Source organism: Urocampus carinirostris, chromosome 18 (genome assembly GCF_059441175.1).
Source record: "Urocampus carinirostris isolate Australia breed hairy pipefish chromosome 18, RoL_Ucar_1.0, whole genome shotgun sequence".
NCBI lineage: Eukaryota > Metazoa > Chordata > Actinopteri > Syngnathiformes > Syngnathidae > Urocampus > Urocampus carinirostris.
In genome coordinates, this window is record NC_142366.1 from 30,443,753 (window position 1) to 30,464,063 (window position 20,311).

Here is a 20,311-nt window from a genome sequence, read left to right on the forward strand (position 1 = left end):
GATACTGATGTACAAATCTGAGGTAATATTTTTTCAAGGCGACTCAATATTATTATTTCTCATCATTTTTAATCAATTTATTTCATTTTGATCAATTAAATTGGCTTCACTGAAATGAGACTGCTAACCAAAGTAAATAAACAAAAAGATAAACACAAAGAGTACTTTTGTAGGCAAAACTGAGTATTAATTTCAATTTTTTTGTTTTTCAGATGTACCGGTAATTTGTAAAAATACTGATGATAATAATACATTTTAAAAAACACATTTTAGATTATTTTACTGTTGTGTTGAAACCTAAATGAGCAAAAACATCATACGGTATATTGAATAATAACTTGAAAGAGGACTGTTTCAAATACAGTCCAAAACCGATGAAAAAAGAAGAGTTTATTTGAGCGTGACTAAGAGACGCGTGCGCACACATGACAGAATAATTTCCGCCAGAAAAATGGTGTCAGCTAGTAGAAAATTTAGAACTTATAGACACCACGTTTCCATCTATCCATCCATCCATTATCTGCACCGCCTATCCTCAGTAGGGTCGCTGGGGTGCTGGAGCGCATCCCAGCCATCCTCGGGCAGTGGGCAGGGGACACCCTGAACTGGTTGCCACCCAGTCGCAGGGCACATAGAGACAGACAACTCACTCACTCATTCACACCTAAGAACAATTTGGACTGGCCAATTCACCTAACATGCATGTTTTTGGAATGTGAAAGGAAACCGGCGTGCCTGGAGGAAACCCACGCAGCACGGGGAGAACATGCAAACTCCACACAGGGGCTTCGATCTCATGACCTCAGAACTGTGCCGCACACGCGCTAACCACTGCGCCGCCGTGCTGCCCGACACCACATTTAAGCGTTGTTATTTTTAATTTCTCAAATGTCAATTGAAATAAAAAATACATTATTAAATTCATTTTTTGATCATTTTAATTTTTATTAAATGGAAGGGGACCAGGAGGAAGGCCGCGATTGATGTAGATGGATGGTGTTATGAGTGCACTGCAGGAAAGAGGTCTAAATGCAGTCGAAGCTAGAGCTCTTGTTGGTGATAGGAATGGGTGGAGAGGTGTTGTAAAAGGATAGTGGGATGTTTGGACGCCTTCTAAGAGATGGGCAGGGCACCTGTATGATGCGGCAGGGGTAAACCAGTGAGAGCTGTCGGGCCCTGCTGTTGAACAGAAGAGTGTGTCACCCTGACCCGAGTGACATGGCCGCTTTCTTGTGTCCCGTTTCATCTGGAAGGACGAAAGCATAACCAACTTGGGTGCCGAGGTGCTTCACTTGTTTGAGTAATTGGGAATTTGGGTTGGCAATGGTCTAAAAATTGTGTGTGAGCTTTTTTGCTATTTTTTGCGTTTGTTATTTTCTGTGTTTCTTTGTGTTTGTCTTGCTGTCATTCACCCCTCTTGAGGGATATGACCTAGGTAGATAGGTAGATGTTTTATTATAAACGCCAAAACATTCAATTTGTTCATTTTACCATAAAAAAAAAAAAAATCTTTTACCAGAAAATTATGTTGAAAACAACTATAAAATAAGTAGACACATGTGTCCAACAACACAATTGTATTTGTTTATTTGTTAAAGTTTTTGGGTTGATTTTGCAGTGTGCGTAGTCGATAAAAGCTCATAGCAGACTTACGAACTGCTTGACTTATGTATGTCCACTGTTCATATGACCGTGGACAGAAGACGCTCATTTTTGTATTCCAATGTCTGGTGCCACAGCACGTAGCAGCCCGGTAACCCATAAAACAATTATGGCAGCAAGCCGACACAGCAATCTACCACTCCTCTAAGTATCTAGATTTATTTTCAGCTGAAGATTTACAACAGCTTGGTCAGAACCGATCCTCGGTCGTAAGTTGGATGTTACCTGTATCTACTGTTATGGGAATTTTAGTGGTTTTCTTTTTTAAACAAGACTCCAAAGGAATTCTGATTTATTTTATCGATCAATGCAGTGGCGATGTATGCTAAAATAGTGATGCTCGAGATGTTTCTGTACAATCAAACCCTGGAGGCCATAAATCCAAACAATGTCCTCCAAGATGTAGAAAGTGTGCTCAATTGTGATGTTAACCTTTACGTTGTTTAAGCTCATGTGTAACTGCGCATTGTTGTTCACCATCCAAATTAAATACTGGAACTCATTATTAGATCTAAATCCAGCGTTGTTTTTGCTGACAAGTCGGGCCGAATATTTATGCTTCCTAACCGGTGGCTACGAGCCATTTCGGTCTCTGGGAAATTTAATGCGGGGCCGTTGCACTATTTAGGACCATTACTAATGAGATTTACATTTTTAAAATGCACTGAAAAGCTTTAACCATGTAATCACTCTGAAAGTTAATTAAAGTTTTATGAACATTTCCATTCAGTACTGTTGGAAAACATCCACCAACAACTTTTAGGGTTATTTCTGTTAGCTTTTTTGTGTTTTTCCTAATTGGGTTTTTTAATGTTTTTAAAAAATAAGTTACATAACTCATGCTTGGGGTTAATAATGATGACATGCTATGTAGTACTTGGATTTATGGCGACATACCTGCATGAAAGCTTACATTCCATTGCACTAATAAGGGGATGTTTGTGTATCAACATGCTGTGGAGGGATGAGCATGCACGCATAAGATCGCTAAGCGGCAAGTTAAACTTGCACAGTCAAACCAACATGAAAACACAGTCCTAAAGCTGAATTGTTGTTCATGCAAAGTCAGGTTAAAATACAGGAAAAAAACTGTTCTTTGTAGTCTTCATTTATACTCACATTGAAGGGTCTGTTTTATTCCAATAACATGCTTATAATCACAGTGTTAATTGTGTTAGTCAAGTCAAGTCATGTTTATTTGTGACACTCTTAATCACAAAGAGTCTCAAAGGGCTGCACAGACCACAGATTATTGCAAACAACGGACTATTATTACACAATCCCCTGATCTAAAACCTACATGTGGGCAAGGAAAAACTCAAAAACCTCAACATGAGGAAAATGAAGAAACCTTGACAAGGGACTGCACATGAGGTAATCCCCCTTCCAGGATGACCAGGCTGCAATGGATGTTGCAATAACAAATAATACAAAGATATTGTCAACTTGAAATATAGGTTATTCATATGCAATAGGAATAGAAGTGTGTTTTAAGCCTGGATTTAAACAGTTCCACTGAGGTTGCAGATCGAATCTCAGGGGGACGAACATTTCACAGTACTAGGGCTCTCGAACCTGCGGATCTCTTCTTGGCTCTTGGGATCACTAGTAGACTAGAATTTTCAGAGCGAAGGCTCCAGACCATAACATAAAGAGAAATTACATCTGAAAAATATGAGGGAGCAAGTCCATGCATGATTTTGTATACTACCAACAGAACCTTAAAATCACATCTTAAGCTAACAGGGAGCAAATGCAGGTTAGCTAAAATCGTAAAATCGGGGTCATGTGATCAAACTTTCTTGTCTTAGTTAAAAGCCTCCCTCCAGCATTTTGTACCAGCTTAAGGCTCTTGATTTTGGACTTTGGGAGACCGGAGAGTAGTGCATTACGGTAATCGAGACGAGAGGTAACAAATGCATGTGAAAGGGTTTTACGACATGTTAGTTGCTACCTTTTACACATGTTTTGAAGTCTTGTTTTGGAAAAAAAAACAAAAAGAATAACAGCGGTAATACTCAAAAATGATATCCTAGTTGTTTTTTTTATGCAGACAAATGCATGCTTCCTTTTTAAGCTAATGGAGAATATGCTAACATTTCCCATCTTCAAGTAAAGGTAGCTAGTATTCAAGATAATGCTTATCTTAAGCAGAGGAGGACGGTACTAGTTTTTGCCACAGTAGTAAACAATGCCAGTTCTTGGTGCATAAGAAGTTGTTCGCACAGGAAGGCGACGGAGGTTTTTGAGCACAGAAGACCACAAAGTTTCAGAAGAGGAAAACCTGATTTTTAGCACGAAACAAAAACCAAGCTATTTTTGGCATTAAAGCAAACGTTAGTTTTTACCTTTGACAAATACAACACTAATATGTGGCTCAGGATGATTGTAGTAATCAGGTAGACAAAGAAAAAGCCAGTGTACAGCACAAAAGAACACAATGACTGCTTTTGGCATAGAAGACAACGCTAGTTTTCGCCATTGACAAAAGCAGCATTAATATTTGAAGCCACATGATGCTAGTTACGAGGGGGATAAAGACATGGCTAGTTTTCAGCACAGAAAAACATTTTGGTAGTTTTTATCATATAAGCTAGTTTGGGGTGCAAAAGAACTCAACTCTCGTTTGCTATGTTGATGAACGTAGTGCTAAAATATGGCGGAAGGTGATACTAGTTAGCAGGCAGTATAAGAAGATGCTCGTTTTCAGCACATAAGAAATGTTGGTAGTTTATGGTGCAAAACAACATTTTTCATCAAAGAAGATGAAGGTGTTTTTCGCTGTAGAAGACATACAGCATCTCAGACAAACACATTTTTCAGTTTTGAGGAAATGAAAATGTAACTTCAGAGTCTAAAGCTATCTAACGGAATCTGAGCTGCTTCAAGCTAGATAAAAAATCTCCTGGCACAAAATGTTTTTTTCTACTTATCTAACAATCAACCGTGTTGACCCACAAACACATTTAAGCAGTGCAGCTAGAATCCCAAATCCTTTATCATATCGGAAGTGGACACTATCGATCCCAGTCGCCTCGATGTATCAGCAAACGGGTGTATCCCTGCGCTCCGAATGCGAGCACACACGCCGAATCATGAAGCACCATCACCAAATGGCACAAGAGCCCCTTGACTGATTGCTATGTCTGATGCATGTCTGTTTAGCAGCTAAGAAGCACACACACTTATGGGGAGGGGAGCTCTCTCCATCTTCAAGGTCAATAGGCAGGTCGTTGACTGATGGAAGTGACACCACGCGGCCAGGAGCGTACACATGTTGATCCCTCCCCAGACTTCGATGTGACTGTTGTTGCCAGACACAGTTTTTTTTTCAAACAGAATGAGCAATTTCTATGTGTATACAAACGATGCTGAGAGTCGCTCATGCGCAATAGTGCCTGTGTCTCGAGTGGTAACATTAACATATGGAAACGGCGGTGTCGGCATGAAGTACACAGACCAAAAAAGGTTAGGGAGCATTTTAACCTGGATATGGACAACTTTATTCAGCTTCGTCCTGGAAAGGGTCATGACCAGTGTTCCCTCTAAGCTGCGCGTGTGCACAATTGCGCACTGCTCGCACATTCTCAGCGCACAAGAAAATCTAGCCAGCGCACAAAAATGAGGACTCAAAATTACTAATTAAGAAGCGACTTAAGTCAAAGTTACAGTGCATGAAGGTAAAAATACACGGGTTCCCCTGATGCTGTGTTCTAAATGCGGTATTTTGAAGTCGAGTCGAAGTAGAACGAAGTTGAGTAAAGTTAGTAGAGTTTGTCGAGAACCGGCTTCTTCGGCCCGGCTCACTAAAAGGAACCGGCTCTTTCGGGTCCTTAACGGCTCTTCAAGTAGTTTTTGCTTCTTTAATCCCAACATGACCAAATAGTATGTAAAATTATGCACAAAATGACTTAAAGGAAAGGGGGGAAAGAACAAAAAAGAAAAAAAATACCAAAATGAAAAAGTAGTGAAAAGCTGAGAAAAAAAGAAACAAAAGGAAGAGAAAAAAGAAGGAAAAATTTAGAAAAAAGCCAGAGAAAAAAAGAAAAGAAAGAAATTTAGGAAAAAAATAAATAGAAAACCCCGCGACCCTACTGAGGATAAGCGGTACGGCTAATGAGATGAGATAAATAGAAAACAAAAAGAAAAAAGTAACAGCTCGGAAAAAAAAACACAATGAGATTTTTTTCCAAAGGAATTTAAAAAAAAAGTTGAAAAAAACACGGAAAAAAGAAGAAAAAGTTTGTGTTGCATTCAAATAATTTCCAATTATATCAAGTGAATCTTGTTGCCAACATTGTACTTCCACTCAAAAATGTGATTAAGTACAGTTCTGTATCTTACAACCGACTAAATAAGCCCCCAAAAATGTTAATAAAATGCGACAAACAATATCAGTAATGGATATCTTGTGAAAGAATTGTAAGAACAAACGACTTTTGTAGGCCGTACAACCTTTGCAATAGTACATGAGTCAATTCATTCAAAAGAGAAAAACAATTTTGCATTGCCGGAAACTCAGCAAAATGTAACTTGATGTCAAGTTTTGGACATGTTTGATAATGAATTATCTTGCCACACTTGGGATTATGTTTGCTCACTGTTGTTTCAAGCGTTGCTCACCGACTTTGTGTGAACGCTCAGACCCGTAAGGAAAATTAGAGGGAACATTGGTCATGACCGAAGACTTGGACCATCTTGAAAGTGCAGTCAGAAGTAGGGGACATAACATCAGTAATTTCTGTCATGCTGGTAAAATTGCCATATTGGCAGGAGAAGAACAGGAACTCAGACATCTGGTCAATTACCAGGACAAAGCGTCAACCCAGTATGGGATGAATATCAGAACAGAAAAACAAAATACCAATGCCCAACAACCACCAATGTATGACCACAAACACCATCGTCAACCACCAAAAGCTTGATCCTGTCACCCAATTTAAATATTATTTAAATCATGGCCATGATAGTTGAAATCACAGTCGGACTTGTTAGACTTAAATCCATCTGGAGAGACAACAACATAACAGTGAAATAAAAAAATAAAAAATCAGACTCATGCAAGTGCTGGGTACTTCCATCTTCAGCTGGCTGTGAGACTTGGACTCTCATTGCAAAGCTGGAAAGGAAAATCCAGGCCATGGAGATGCGATGCTACAGCAAATTTCTAGGCATGAGCTACATAGCCCACGTGCACATGCGGTCCAAAGAATAAACATCAGTTGTTGAAGAGTTAAAAACAACAAACTTAAGTTGTTAGAACCATTTGATTTCCAACTGTTAAAAAACTTCTTTTGTTGCAGACTTTGCAGGTGACCACTGAATGTATTCACAAAATGCACGTAATATTTATTTCATTTACTTTTCTACTGCTGGCAATGAGCTTGTTCTTAGTTTACATTAATAAAAAATGTTTATTTTTATTAATTATTTACTTGTATTTCCCCTAAGACATTGTCAGAGATTTATTAATGGTTTGATGTCCCTACTAGCTGAGCACTGTGCCTAAGATTTTTATACGAATCTGTAGTACAGTGGAACCTCAGTTTTCGAACCCCTCTCAGTTCGAACAAATCGGAGTCCGACCAAAAATTGAGAAATTCTTGCTTCGCTGTTCAGTCAAAAAATCGGAGTTCGAACGCCAATAACGCGTGAGTGCGTACGCTAGGGTGCGATGCTAAGCGGCGTACGGGTGTTTTAGCCTCCGAAAAAAGTCAGTGCAAGCAGCAAAGTTGCTACAGGTGAAAAAAGAAAAGTAGTGCGTACAACTATTGCATTTAAGAAAGAAATAATAGCACCACCGTCCATCTGCGCCTTCTGCTGACCAACACAAAGGTTTTATTTTCTTTATGGGTTAGCTTTAAGTTTACGTTGAACATTCAGTAAACATTCAGGGTGTTGAAACGGAGCCCAACATTGAGGGTGTTGGAACAGAGCCCCCTTTCCAATGAACCGCTCACCACTTGTTGTGGAGACCCGGGTGCTAAATGACTTGTAAACGACCTGATCTTTTTATTTTTACACGTTCATGTTAGCGTAATTTTTCGTACGGGAGATTACGATAACGCGAACGTACGATTAGCCTGGGTTAGCTTTAAGTTTACGTTAAACATTCAAGGTAAACATTCAGGGTGTTGGAACAGATTAAAACGATTTACATTATTTTTAATGGGAAAAATGATTTCGGTGATCGAACAAATCGGTTTTCAAACAGGGTTCTGGAACGGATTATGGTCGAGAACAGAGGTTCCACTGTATGTTCAATAAAACATTTATTTTTCCTTCTACCCATTTTTGTGCTCATTCTAAATGTACACATTATTAATTCAACGTTAAGCTGAATTTAAGAAGAAGAAAAAAAAAGTCAGATTATTCGACTAACAGTTGCAATAGTTGGTGACTAGTCAACTATAAAAATAGTTGTTAGTAGCAGCCCTAGTGAAAAAAAGGATTCAGCCTTGCAAAATATGTAATCCAAAACCAGGCCAATGATCATCTCCCCTCCCTGCAAGCGCCAACTCAATTTTGATTTATGATTTGGATGAATATTGATTTCCCTTTTTTTTTGCTTCCAACCCCATCCTCACCCGCTCTCCATCCATTCCCCCTTTTTAACAAAAGACTGAATGATATACGTCCATTGATTTCCAATCAATTATTTTTATTTTCATTTTATTTAAGCCAAGACAAATTCCAGAGGGCCCCCACGGAGGGCAATGCATCTCTATCAATAGCGATGTACCTCATTACTAACTGGCCTTCTGATAGCTGGCGGGGAAATAATGAGCAAAGGTTTATTTCGGAATCCGTCACGCCAGCATAAACATTGTCGGGCGATAAATTTGTCGGCTGCAGCCTTTACGTGACAGTCATAAACAAACGTGCTAAATGAACGCGTCAGCTCGTTTTCAAACGAATCTTGCTCTTTAACCCTTGAAAGGGCATTCTTTCAAATGTTTGACCGTTATTGAACTACATTACACGATGCTTTGACTTGTGAATAATTTTCGTCATCCCTTGTCTTTTTCGTTAATCGTTTACCGGGTCGACATGTTTTAGTAGATTTAAATCAGTGGCCCTCAACTGGTCTGACATCAAGACCCAGCATTCTCCCCTAATGACAATCTGCAAGCCAAACAAGAACACCATTTTTACTTCTTAAATGCATCCAATCAAAGGATTGTGGAGTTTAGAGGAGAGTATCATATACAGTATTCACCATTTTTTCTTCAAAAACAAAATGACCAGGAGAACCAAAACAACTTCAAGTACCATATATACTCGCATATAAGCCATCTAAGTGACCCCGTAAAACTGCCTAAGAGAGCCACATACTAAAAACAACCTCAAAATGTAATTATGTAGTTAGAGAAGTACAGTGGAACCTCAGTTCTCAACCATAATCCGTTCCAGAACCCTGTTCGAAAAGCGATTTGTTCGAACACAGAAATCATTTTTCCCATTACAAATAATAAATCGCTTTAATCCGTTCCAATACCCTGAATGTTTACTTTTGTTTACCTTTAAGACACAAATAACATAAATGTAACCCAGGCTAATCGTACGTTCGCGTTAACGTAATCTTCCGTACGAAAGATTACGCTAACGTGAACGTGTAAAAATAAAAAAAGGATAAAGAAAATAATTATGAATAGGATTTTTGACCTTTGTGGTGGTCAGCAGAAGGCGCAGATGGACAGTTAGAGGGATGAAGGAGGAAGGAAAATGATTGTTTGGAAGGAGAGTCCTCTTCCATAAAAACTTCGGGGAGCTCTTCTGTCTGAGGGGTGCTCACACGTTCAAATCTCTTTGCTACGGATGACTGGCTACAGGATGTTCTTTTCTCTTAAAATATATATCCAATGACACTTTTAAGTGTCATTAGTCATGAAGACTATGGTGGCTGCAGCTTCATCGGTGTGGTGAAATTCTGTAACTCGGCCCATTTGCTACACATTTGTTTAATCTCGGACGTCCCCTAGTGTATTGGAGGTGCAATTGCACCTGAGAAAATTAAAAGGAGTAAAAAAAGGTGACGTGAAACATCCACCCCGGCATTCAAACTCCGATTTTTTGACCGAACAGCGAAGCAAGAATTTCTCGAAATTTTTGGTCGGACTCCGATTTGTTCGAACTGAGAGGCGTTCGAAAACCGAGGTTCCACTGTATTATGGTAAAAGGAAAAAATCTGATATTTTTAACCATTTAAAGTACCATCAAGCTTCAATGGAAGGCACTTGTCCATCATTTTTCGAACCACGCAATTGTTTCCTTCAACAAACTCATTGTTTTCACTTTTTTCCCCCTTGTTTTTCCTCTTATCACGAACTATCTTGGGACTCCATATATGGGCAGAAAAAGAAACCAAACCAACAAAATCACAATAAAAAGGAGACGTGGTCCCTCTCAAATGCACAAATTGACTGAACAGGAAGAAAAGATTTAGCAGGCCATTATCGTTATCTAGTATTAAGGAGTGTAATCGACTTTCGTCTGCAAGGCAAAGGCCCACGACCCAGTAAAAATTGGTCTGCGACCCACTTTTGGGTCCAGAATTACCAGTCGAGGAAGTCCAATGCGTAAGGCGGTAGTGTTGGTTAGTATTCATGTATGATTGTTTGTATTGAAAGTGAAATATAAAATTAACTGTCGTGAAAGATTCGGTTCAGCTTCACTATTTTTCCATTCTTTCCTTCAGGAAGATGGTAAAATGCATACTCTTTTAGGTTTGAGTCGGGCGACTGACTAGGTACTTTGAAGACTTCTGGCGTTTTCCTCTGAGGAAGTAATTTGTCATTGACATCATTTTGTGTAGGTCTAAATTGTCGAATACATTAGAGGGACATGGTGTAGTATTGAGTTCCTCCTAGTGGTTAAAAAAAATCATAATAAACAAAACTTAATTTGTTTACAAGAACAAACAATAATTCAATAATAGGCAAAATACGTGAACTATCACAGGAACACGTTTTTTTTTTTAACCGTGTAGGCTGAGAAATTTGCATTTAATTTACATAACATGAGCCCTACCTAAAGGGAGCTGACAGTAATGTCTACCATCTTACAGTTAAGGGTACCCGAAAAAAATTGAAAACCCGTGAAAGCCTGGGCAGAAGAATGAGAGCAATAATGGTGTTGTTTGGTCACATTGAATCTCCGGAGTTTGTATTCTTCCTTGTGCTTTTTAGTAAGGTTGCACACTGTCCCTAAACAATGGTATTTAACAAATCAAAAAAAAATAGATAAAACTACCAAATGAATGCATGATTAAATGAAAAAAACATTTTAAAATATCAAACAAGACATGGATATATTTCAAAATATGTGAAAGATTTAATTGGACAGTAAATCAAAGCACTGCTCTCAAGTGTATTTCTTATTTTGGCTTATTTGGTCCTCCATAGTTTTCTTGTTGCAGGATTTAGTTTCTCTCAATTAATTTGAATGCATCCTTATATTCCGTTTTTTTGTTGCTGAGTAATCCATCTTATTCATAACAACAAATGTAATGTCTCTATACAGTAATTATCTACTGAGGTTTACTTTCTTTCTTTGCTATACTTTTTCTGTCATAAAGCTAGAACTTGGCCTTTGAATCGTAATTCAAACACTTTCCATTGAGGTCACTTGTCTCTGTTCTTTAAAGAAATGCTTTATCACATGGTTGCCTTACAGTTCGTCACGTGGGAATTGTTTTGAACTCTTAAAGATCATCCGTTACATTGTGATTTTCTTTTTTTCTTTGCATACAAAGTGAAGTCTTTTGCGATTGAACACAAAGATGCATTCATTTCCTCTAGCCTTGATTCTATTCAGATTCACTACTGCTTTTCAATGAAAGGAGTTGATAATTGATGACTAAGCCAACATGCAGTACCAACTTCTGTACATTAACTTTCATGGGTAGTTTAATGTTGGAGACCTGAACATCTAAACTTGGAGAAACAGGTCATTAAGTCATTCAGTGCCATAAAGTATAAATAAGTTGTGAGATGCAATGTCCTGGAGTCCCAAAACATAAAGAAAATAGTTATTTTTGTTTTGTTTAAAAAAAGTATTATAAAGTTATAATTATGGATCAAGCCTCTGAGAATGATTTCACTGTGAAAAATCACCATTAGCTTTGATCAGATCTAGGGAGCCCCTCACTTTCTAGTGTTGCTTCCTGTATTAGCCAAATGAGAGTGTGGGTGGACCATGTGGCGAGCAGTGTGATGATAGAACAGAGCATATTCCTTTCATAAAAATATGATAAAGTCAAATCATCTAGTCAGAGAGGGATGACGTTTTGTGTAGGCAATTGCCATTGTGACCGAAAATCATATACTCACTGCACCAGAAAAATCGGGCGCTGAAAGGTTCTTGCAAAGTTCATCATCCAGCATCATTCCTGCATTGTTCATGAATATGTTCAGTGTTCTTGCAATAAAATATTATTTTGCAGGCAAAATGACCTTGTGTTTATCTAAAGCTTTGATTAGCTATTGGGGTATCACAATTGCAAAAAAACAGCATTCTGCTTGAAATGCATCCCTTCATAAAAAGTCGTTTTTTCTCTGTAGTTCTCAGAAACAGGTATTTTCAAGAAACTTAGCAATGTTCAACTGTTATTTATTAAACAATGGTAAAAGCTAGATGCATACAATTTTTCAAATGAAAGATGAGGTTTCAAGCTTACCTTTGCCATGTCCTATGCCTATAAAGCTAAAAATAATAGGTAGGCCTTTACAAAAAGAGTTAAAATGGCAGAAATTGGCTCTTCCCATTCGAGAAAAATGTCTAGCATTGATTGAGTGTTGTCACGAAGCGGGTCGGGAAGCAGGAAGTTGGAACTCATTTGCGTGGACGATCTGTCACTTTAATTGAGAAAGAAAAGTTGTCCAACACACTAATGGACTAAAAACAAAACAAAGCAGGCTCCAATGCAGGCAAAACTACAGACTAGGCATTTAACTGGATTAAACAGAACTTGCAGGAATCTCTCAGAATGTTACACCGAAGTGCAACAAAGTCCAACAAGAATAAACAGGTATCAAACAGGCATGAACAGGTTTTCAACAAGGGTAAACAACGATCTGGCAAAGGGCAGTTCCAAAAGGCACGTTTAGGTACCCATAGGAGTAATCAGGAAATGCAGGTCAGCCGGTGTCAAGGGGCGGGGCCAGCTGGGCGCCATGACAACCATGCAGGACATGACAAGTGTAATACTTTAAAAACACATTGAAACCAAATAACAAGTTTTTATCTGGTCCTCTGTCCATTTGACTTTAACGTCCCTGATTTTCCATATCGCCCAGCCTTATTTATGTTGAAAGCATCACGTGAATTGCGCCAAATAATTAAATTATTTACATCTGCATCACTCCAACTCAACTCCCAGAGCTCCAGACAATTCAACGCCAAGACTAATTTGAGAAATGAGCTTGTGTAGCTGAAAACTTGGCGTAACATTGTGGCTATTGACTTTTTACTTTGCAGACTGTTTCGAGACGAAAGGGGTCTCTCGTCTGTGAATTGGAGAAAAAAAAAAAAATCTCCATGGAACGACTCACTGATTGGCTTGACAGTGATGCATTAAATGGGTCACCCCATAATTGCTCTTTCCTTGCGGCTACTTGCAGGGGCCTGGAATTACATAACGATGATAAAGCTGCAGACCTGGCCTTCTGAGATAAAACTGCCATGCAAGGACCCAGCGCATTCTCCAAATGCTTCATTTAAAGACGCTTGTGAAGGAAGTGATTACCGTCGGGCAGGGCCGCTAATGCACCGGCCGGACCCCCGACAATATTCATCTAATACAAACAGCGGAAGCCTCTGCGACTCGGAAAAAACAGGCGGAACGATGAGCTTTTTGTTATCGGGGTGAGTGATACTGGGAATTTTGATATCGATACAGGACATGTAAAACATACCGATAGTTTAGCCCAGAAGATCATCACCTGCTTTCTGCCCAGTATAGAGGACAATGCCGGTTTGTGATACCGCAGCAGCTCATTTGGCGCTAACTGCCTCGGACTTTAAATGGCTCCCGATCAGTACTTGTACCCAGTCCTGTCTGTCCCCTTTTGTCAGTCCGTCTGCGAACATCAGTTAACACTAGGCAAGCCCTTTTCGACCATGAGTCCTACCTGTCCCGTTTTTTTCTCCACTCTGTTCCCCGGCTTCGACCCGTTTTTGATCCTGACCACATCTACTCTCCCGTCCCGGCTTTCGACTTCTTTTTGTCCCCGACCAAGTCTTCTCTCCTATTCCGGCTTCCAACTCGCTTCCGACTCCGACCACGTTTTTGCTCTCCCGTCCCGGCTACTGACCCGTCATTTTCTGTCCCCGACTCGCCACGGAAAATCCACTTCCGCGTTTGGAGCTCAATCCGAGTATCAGAGTGACCTGCTTCCCACGTCCAGTAATCACCAGATCGTGAGCGTAACCCTTTCTCTTACTTCCAATAAAACTTGTGGGAAACATAACGCAAGTGGGTCCTGTCTCCGTTCTGGTCTTGACAAAACCATCTCAGCGACAACTTCTTTACCAGTCGTAGATATTTTTTGTCCATCCTGACAGTGTTATTTTTCCTCTTTGAAGTCTTCATTACATGTTTATTCTGGAGTCCCATGTATAATCTCATACATCTTTTTTAACAATTTTGATATTAATGTCAACAAAGGAACTTCAATTCAAATACTTGGTAGTATCAATTTTCGCTTCTAGTATGGGTGCATGAATATTTCGGCCGTGTCTTCTGCCAGGCAGGCCATATGCAGTAGCAGGCCAGGTAGGGAGAGGTGCTATAAGTGTCTTGTCAGTCACACGCCTATCCATAAACTCAAAGGTGCTGTCCAGAAATTGAAAATGTTACTCTCTGCCGCCATTTCACAGCTTAAAGTCATGATCGCAGTCTCAATAAGATCATTCAGGGGAACCTGCATATCTTGGGGACGCATGAATAAACTCTTCTTTTCTTCATCCTTTTCAGGGGGGGTTGAGTTGGCTTTTGAATGGTATTTGCAACGGGCCTTTTTTACTTTTATCGTTTTCTCGAGACACTAACAAAAAACTGAGATAACAAGCAAAACGTCACACTCATAAATACTCCCTCGTCTCCCCTTTTCTCCTACCTAATGGGTTGCGAATCCTGCATTGATAAAGGTAAGATGAATACAGATACAGTAAAAAAGGCTCTTTGAACTCAGTTGGGCATTGTTTACACATACTTAGAGATATATATATAATGTAAATTATTTTAAACTTTTTAAGGAGACCTTAAATTTTAAAGAGTGGCCGAGGGCGCTGGTCTACATAGAATAAGCGGAGCTTTGAAGAAATTGGTGGAGGAGTGAAGTACCAATCCCAGGACAATCGATCCAAGTAGTTGCTTGGTATCAATACTATCAATATTTGGATCGACGTGCCAACCCCTAGTTTATTGTGCAACGAGGAGCCTCGCAGTCTTCTGCAATTCTAGCGACAAAAGAAGTTTTAGCAGTTCCGCTTAACAGACACTTCTCAAATCGGACATTCTGTCCGAGTTGAACAAAAACACGATGAATAGCCTCTTTTGAAGCATAAAAGAAAGTGGAATTCCTTTGCCGGGCCACCGAGTCGGACGAGGCGTCCCGCCACCATATGACTAAATCAGATGCCGCGGGTGACAAATGCGGCCTCACAGCTGAGAGAACACAAAGGACGCTCAGTTGTCTCTTCAGCCAGTGTCAGAAAATACCACCACTTGGAAGACAACGCGCTTCTTGTGTTACAAATGTTGTTTATCTCATCGGGAGTTGGCGCACTTTGCCGAGGTTTAACTTAACACTCTGGACTTATGCAATACATGCAGGAAATTAGGCTTGGCACAGTAGCCGAAAAAAAAAAAAAATAGATACGATGTTGCAGGGTGACGTAGAGCCACTACACCAAGTATGTCATGGAATGTTACAAGCGGATGCATCATTCACAACACATAATGATGTTGACATCGCAAAAGAGCAAATAGGTGCTTGTGTCAAACACAGTGTGCCAAAGGGGATTTAAAGCAAAAAAAAAAAAAAAAAACTTCTGGGTTACTTCTGCTCACAGAAGAGGGAAGCATGACTTCTAACCTAAATTGCAAGGTTAGGAGATTTTCTAGGCTCATCCTCATCCAAAACTAATCTCAGGCAGGTTTATAAGAGATGGAATTTTGGGAGAAGAACGCTGACACACACTGGCTTTACTCTCTGCTATCAGGAATTGGTCTCAACTATTCACTCTGTACTTTCTTCTTATGGAAATGAACAAAATAGCATTGATGTTATTGTTGTCAGGGCTTTCACATTTTTTTTATTTTCATTTTCCTTTTACAAGCCTTCGAAAACGCAATAGAGAGACGCTTTCTATCGCCTACAAACTTGGACCTCTCCACATGCTTAAGGAGGTTAAAGCATTTTTTTGCCTCATGTTTGTTTTCCCAATAGCGCCCACATGATGTTGATAGTTTTGAAACATGTAATAAAGACTTGGAAGAGAAAAAATATAAAAGGGTATAGAGATAAATGGAGAAAAAAAAATAATTACAGCGTAGTGTTCAAAGGACATGGGCAAAGTTATAATAACCATGCAATGTAAAAGAAAAGTGCATTGTAACAATGGTGCAATAAAAAGAAGTGCAATAACATTGAGTAACAGTAGTATTAAAAGCAGTATAATTCACTATTCATGTATGTATGTATGTATAGATCAAAGTTTCAAGCATTGTTGTCAGGGCTTTCACATTTATTTATTTTCTTTTCCTTTTTCAAGCCTTCGAAAAGGCCATAGAGAGATGCTTTCTATCGCCTACAAAGTTGGACCTCTCCACATGCTTAAGGAGGTTAAAGCATTTTTTTGCCTCATGTTTGTTTTCCCAATAACGCCCACATGATGTTGATAGTTTTGAAACATGTAATAAAGACTTGGAAGAGAAAAAATATAAAAGGCTATAGAGATAAATGGGGAAAATAATAATTACAATGTAGTGTTCAAAGGACATGGCCAAAGTTTTAATAATCATGCAATGAAAAAGAATAGTGCATTGTAACAATGGCGCAATAAAAAAGAAGTGCAATAACATTGAATAACAGTAATACTATTAACAGTATAAATCACAACGTATGTATAGAAGTATATATAATCACAGTTTCAAGCATTTTTGCCTAAAATCGGGTTTTTAAAGAAAGCTGCTTCATCTATAAGAGTGGGTAAGTCAGTCAACGAAGCATATTTTCGATAACCAAGCAATAGTGCAATACAGTATCAAAATTATTTTAAAATTGTAATTTAACAGTACATAAGTTATTTGTAAAATGACAACAACAACAAAAATTGAGTATTTTTATTTGTTGTTTGGAATGTTATTTTCATGTCACGTTTTTGTTTTCCTGATAACATGCACATAATGGCGACAAAATATCATCTGAAGTAAAGTTGAGCTTCATATCGATCTATTCAGAATTGTATTGGCTAACTAATGTGTCAATCATCATTTGAATTCGGTCACTATCGGCTAAAGTTATTCGGAGGTAAAGGATTAGTTGTCCTTTTTAGCAATACAGGCCCGTATAGGTGAATGAGGGTTTTGAATTGTGAAACAAAAACTGCAATTATCCGGAAAATATGTCAATCAAAAGTTCAAAAGCTAACGGCTGATATAAAATAATTTCACTAGTCTATTTATTTGTTAGTGGGATTTATGGGGCTAAACAGACAGCTAGCAAAGAGGAACATCCATTGATGCAGAGATGCTTTTTGGCAGATTTTTTTTTTAATCTGTCGGCATTATCGTGTGTTTTGGAGTCAATTTTACACGGACTTTCGTGAATATAACCAAATCATATTTGCGGCGAATCGTACGATAAGCTGACTCTCAGGCGACGTTATAGGTGAGCTATGCTTTTTGTCGTTTCCGGGTATCTTGTTTCAGAGACGAGTACATTTTGAAATGGTCATCATATCTTGAATCCCGAGAGTTTAAAGGTTTTTGGAACGCTACCCAGCGAAAAAGAGCGATTACTTTAGTGTTAATTTAACACTTTAAGAGTAAACTTATAACATGACCCAAAAGAACATAGGGTCCTTATCAATGAGTGTTGAAATAACACTGGTTATTTTACTGTGATGTGAAAAATCAAATTTCAAGACCAATGTGTATCTTGAAAAAACGCAAGTTTGATGATAATCAGTGTATTTTCCTTATTATTTATATCAATGAATTTTTCAGCAACAGGCGCAAAACAACACACTGTCCCTTTAAACCCATAATATGCATGCTGTTATGTCATAGCTGGACACTAGCAAGTCCCAAGGATATGCTGATTTCCTTTTTCCCCTGGTTTTGTCTCACAAGCGCTATTTGTGGTAAGGGCGGGCTGTTCGACCCAAATATCAATATTATCAATACTGAGCAAGCACTTTGATCGAATCGATACTATTGACTTGGGATAGATACTGTATTCCCATGTTAACTATCATGATAGTGTTGTTAGTAGGTCGTAAGTTTGTAATCAACCTATAACTTTCATACTTGATCCAATTGTGTTCACGTTTTATGTGTACGACTGATGTTATTTACAAAATATTGTGCAATGGAACTGTATTTTAGTCGTCCTGTAGACATTATTATACGATATTTGTTACATCAATGCTTTTTTTGTTTTACTCTTGACTTTTATTCTAAAATAGTTTTAGTAGAAATGAATGGTAAAATGGTAATTGGTCAGCATTTATATGGCACTTTTAAGACCTCCCAAAGAGCTTTACCATGTGCTTCACAATTACCCATTAACACACACACACACACACACACACACACACCGACAAAGGTGACAGCCATTCAAGTCACTACCCGCATATCGGGGGCATTATGGGTTTAGTGTCATGACCAAGGGCATTATGACGTTTACCTTGGAGGAGCCAGGACTCAAACCTGCAACTTGACAGTCCCAAATCGAGCTATTTTCGGTTTTATACGTTTAAATGGTTTTAAATTATACTCTTAATACTATTTGCACTATGACTTCATTTAAAAAATATTCTGCAATAGAATGTGTTCTGATCCGGAGCCTTCGCTCTGAAAAAGCTGGTCTACTAGTGATCCCAAGAGCCAAGAAGAGATCCGCAGGTTTTAGAGCGTTCTCCATTCGGGCCCCGGTGCTATGATCTGCAACCTCAATGGAAATGTTTAAATCTAAGCTTAAAACACACTTCTATTATATGGCATATGAATAACCTATATTCTATGTTGACAATATCTGTGTATTATTTACCCTCATGTAGGTTTTAGATCAGGGGATGGTGTCATAATAGTCTGTAGTTTGCAATGGTCTTTGATCAGACTCTTTGTGATTAAGGGCGTCACAAATAATCATGACTCGAATTGAAGTTTTTGAGTTTTTCCTTGCCCTCATGTAGGTTTTAGATGAAGGGATGGTGACATAGCAGTCTGTAACAATAGTTTGCAATAGTCTTTTATCTCTGCAGCCCTTTGAGACTCTTTGTGATTAAGGGCTATACAAATAAACATGACTTGCCTTGATTTTAGTTGTCTTGTTGACATTGTTTTACAGTACTTGTCAAATTGTTGTCGTTGTGGTGTTGTAGTTTTTTATACTATTAAAAGGTTTTTAAATCGTTTTGTTTATACAATTTGCACGTTGACCTTATTTTCAAAATACTGCACAGTGGAACAAACAAGTAGTATTTGTATTCTCATTATATTGCTGCTTTATTTTGTTAAAAGTCTCTTGACACATTTGAAAAAGATGTATTGTAGTCAGGGTTGGGTAGGGTTACTTTGACTTGATTAATTTCAATTACTTTTGGATTACTCCAAAACCAAATATGCTAATAAAAGACAAAAGAAACTAAATATGAATAAAATTACAAAATTGTGTGCAGGCTTGGGGAGTAACGGAACACATGGAATGGCAAAAATTGTGTTGGCAAGCTGTTTGGATTTATTTTCATTTTGTTTCTGTCGCATTTTATGTTAGTTTTGCCGGAGATCAAAGAGATCAAAGCCAGGAGAGAAAGCTTACCACGTGTTGTGAGTCATCATTTTATTCATATTTAGTTTATTTTGTCTTTTATTAGCATATTTGGTATTGGAGTAATCCAAAAGTAATTGAAAGTAATACAGTTAAAGTAACCCTACCCAACCCTGATTGTAGTTATGGAATCAAATAGAACATTCTTATTTCCGGTATTTTGATACCATCCTGTATTTACTTGTATTGGATCAATACCAACATTCCCTGTATCGCCCACGTCTACCCAACACACTGCCCCTTTAAACTCGTAAAACGTATTTGCTTATGTAATAGCTAGACCCGACAGACTCACCAGAGTTTTGGTGAGCTCACAGCCTTTAAACGCCGCTGTCAAAGTGCTATTTGAGAACAGAAACCGGCAGGAGGACATGTTTTGAAAAAGTCGAGCGGTTTCGGCTCACAAGCGCTGTCTGTGGTCAAACGCCAAGCTAGCAACACACGGAATGGAGCGGGCAGCCCTACGCTCGACGAGCTTTTATACAAGCTAAAAATAACCACCCAATCAGCGACCAGCCCTCCGAGTCAGCTCTCCCAATCGGAGTGGAGAGCGAGGCTCATGAATACGAAGCATCGCAGCTATTGGACGC

General features: G+C 38.7%; 1 protein-coding gene across 3 annotated transcripts in view; it reads right to left on the bottom strand.

The window, feature by feature from the left end:
• Window positions 1-20,154, bottom strand: part of LOC148348805 (uncharacterized) — an 83,310-nt gene extending 63,156 nt beyond the window's left edge. For all 3 annotated transcript variants that reach the window (XR_015847578.1, XM_088322225.1, XM_088322226.1), the window contains exon 1: window positions 20,017-20,154. Coding sequence is in view for 2 of the 3 variants with exons in the window: in XM_088322225.1 (XP_088178351.1) it covers window positions 20,017-20,094 (78 nt within the window). In the remaining variant the exon portion in view is untranslated. The remainder of the gene's footprint in view (window positions 1-20,016) is intronic.
• Between the last annotated feature and the right edge of the window lie 157 nt (window positions 20,155-20,311).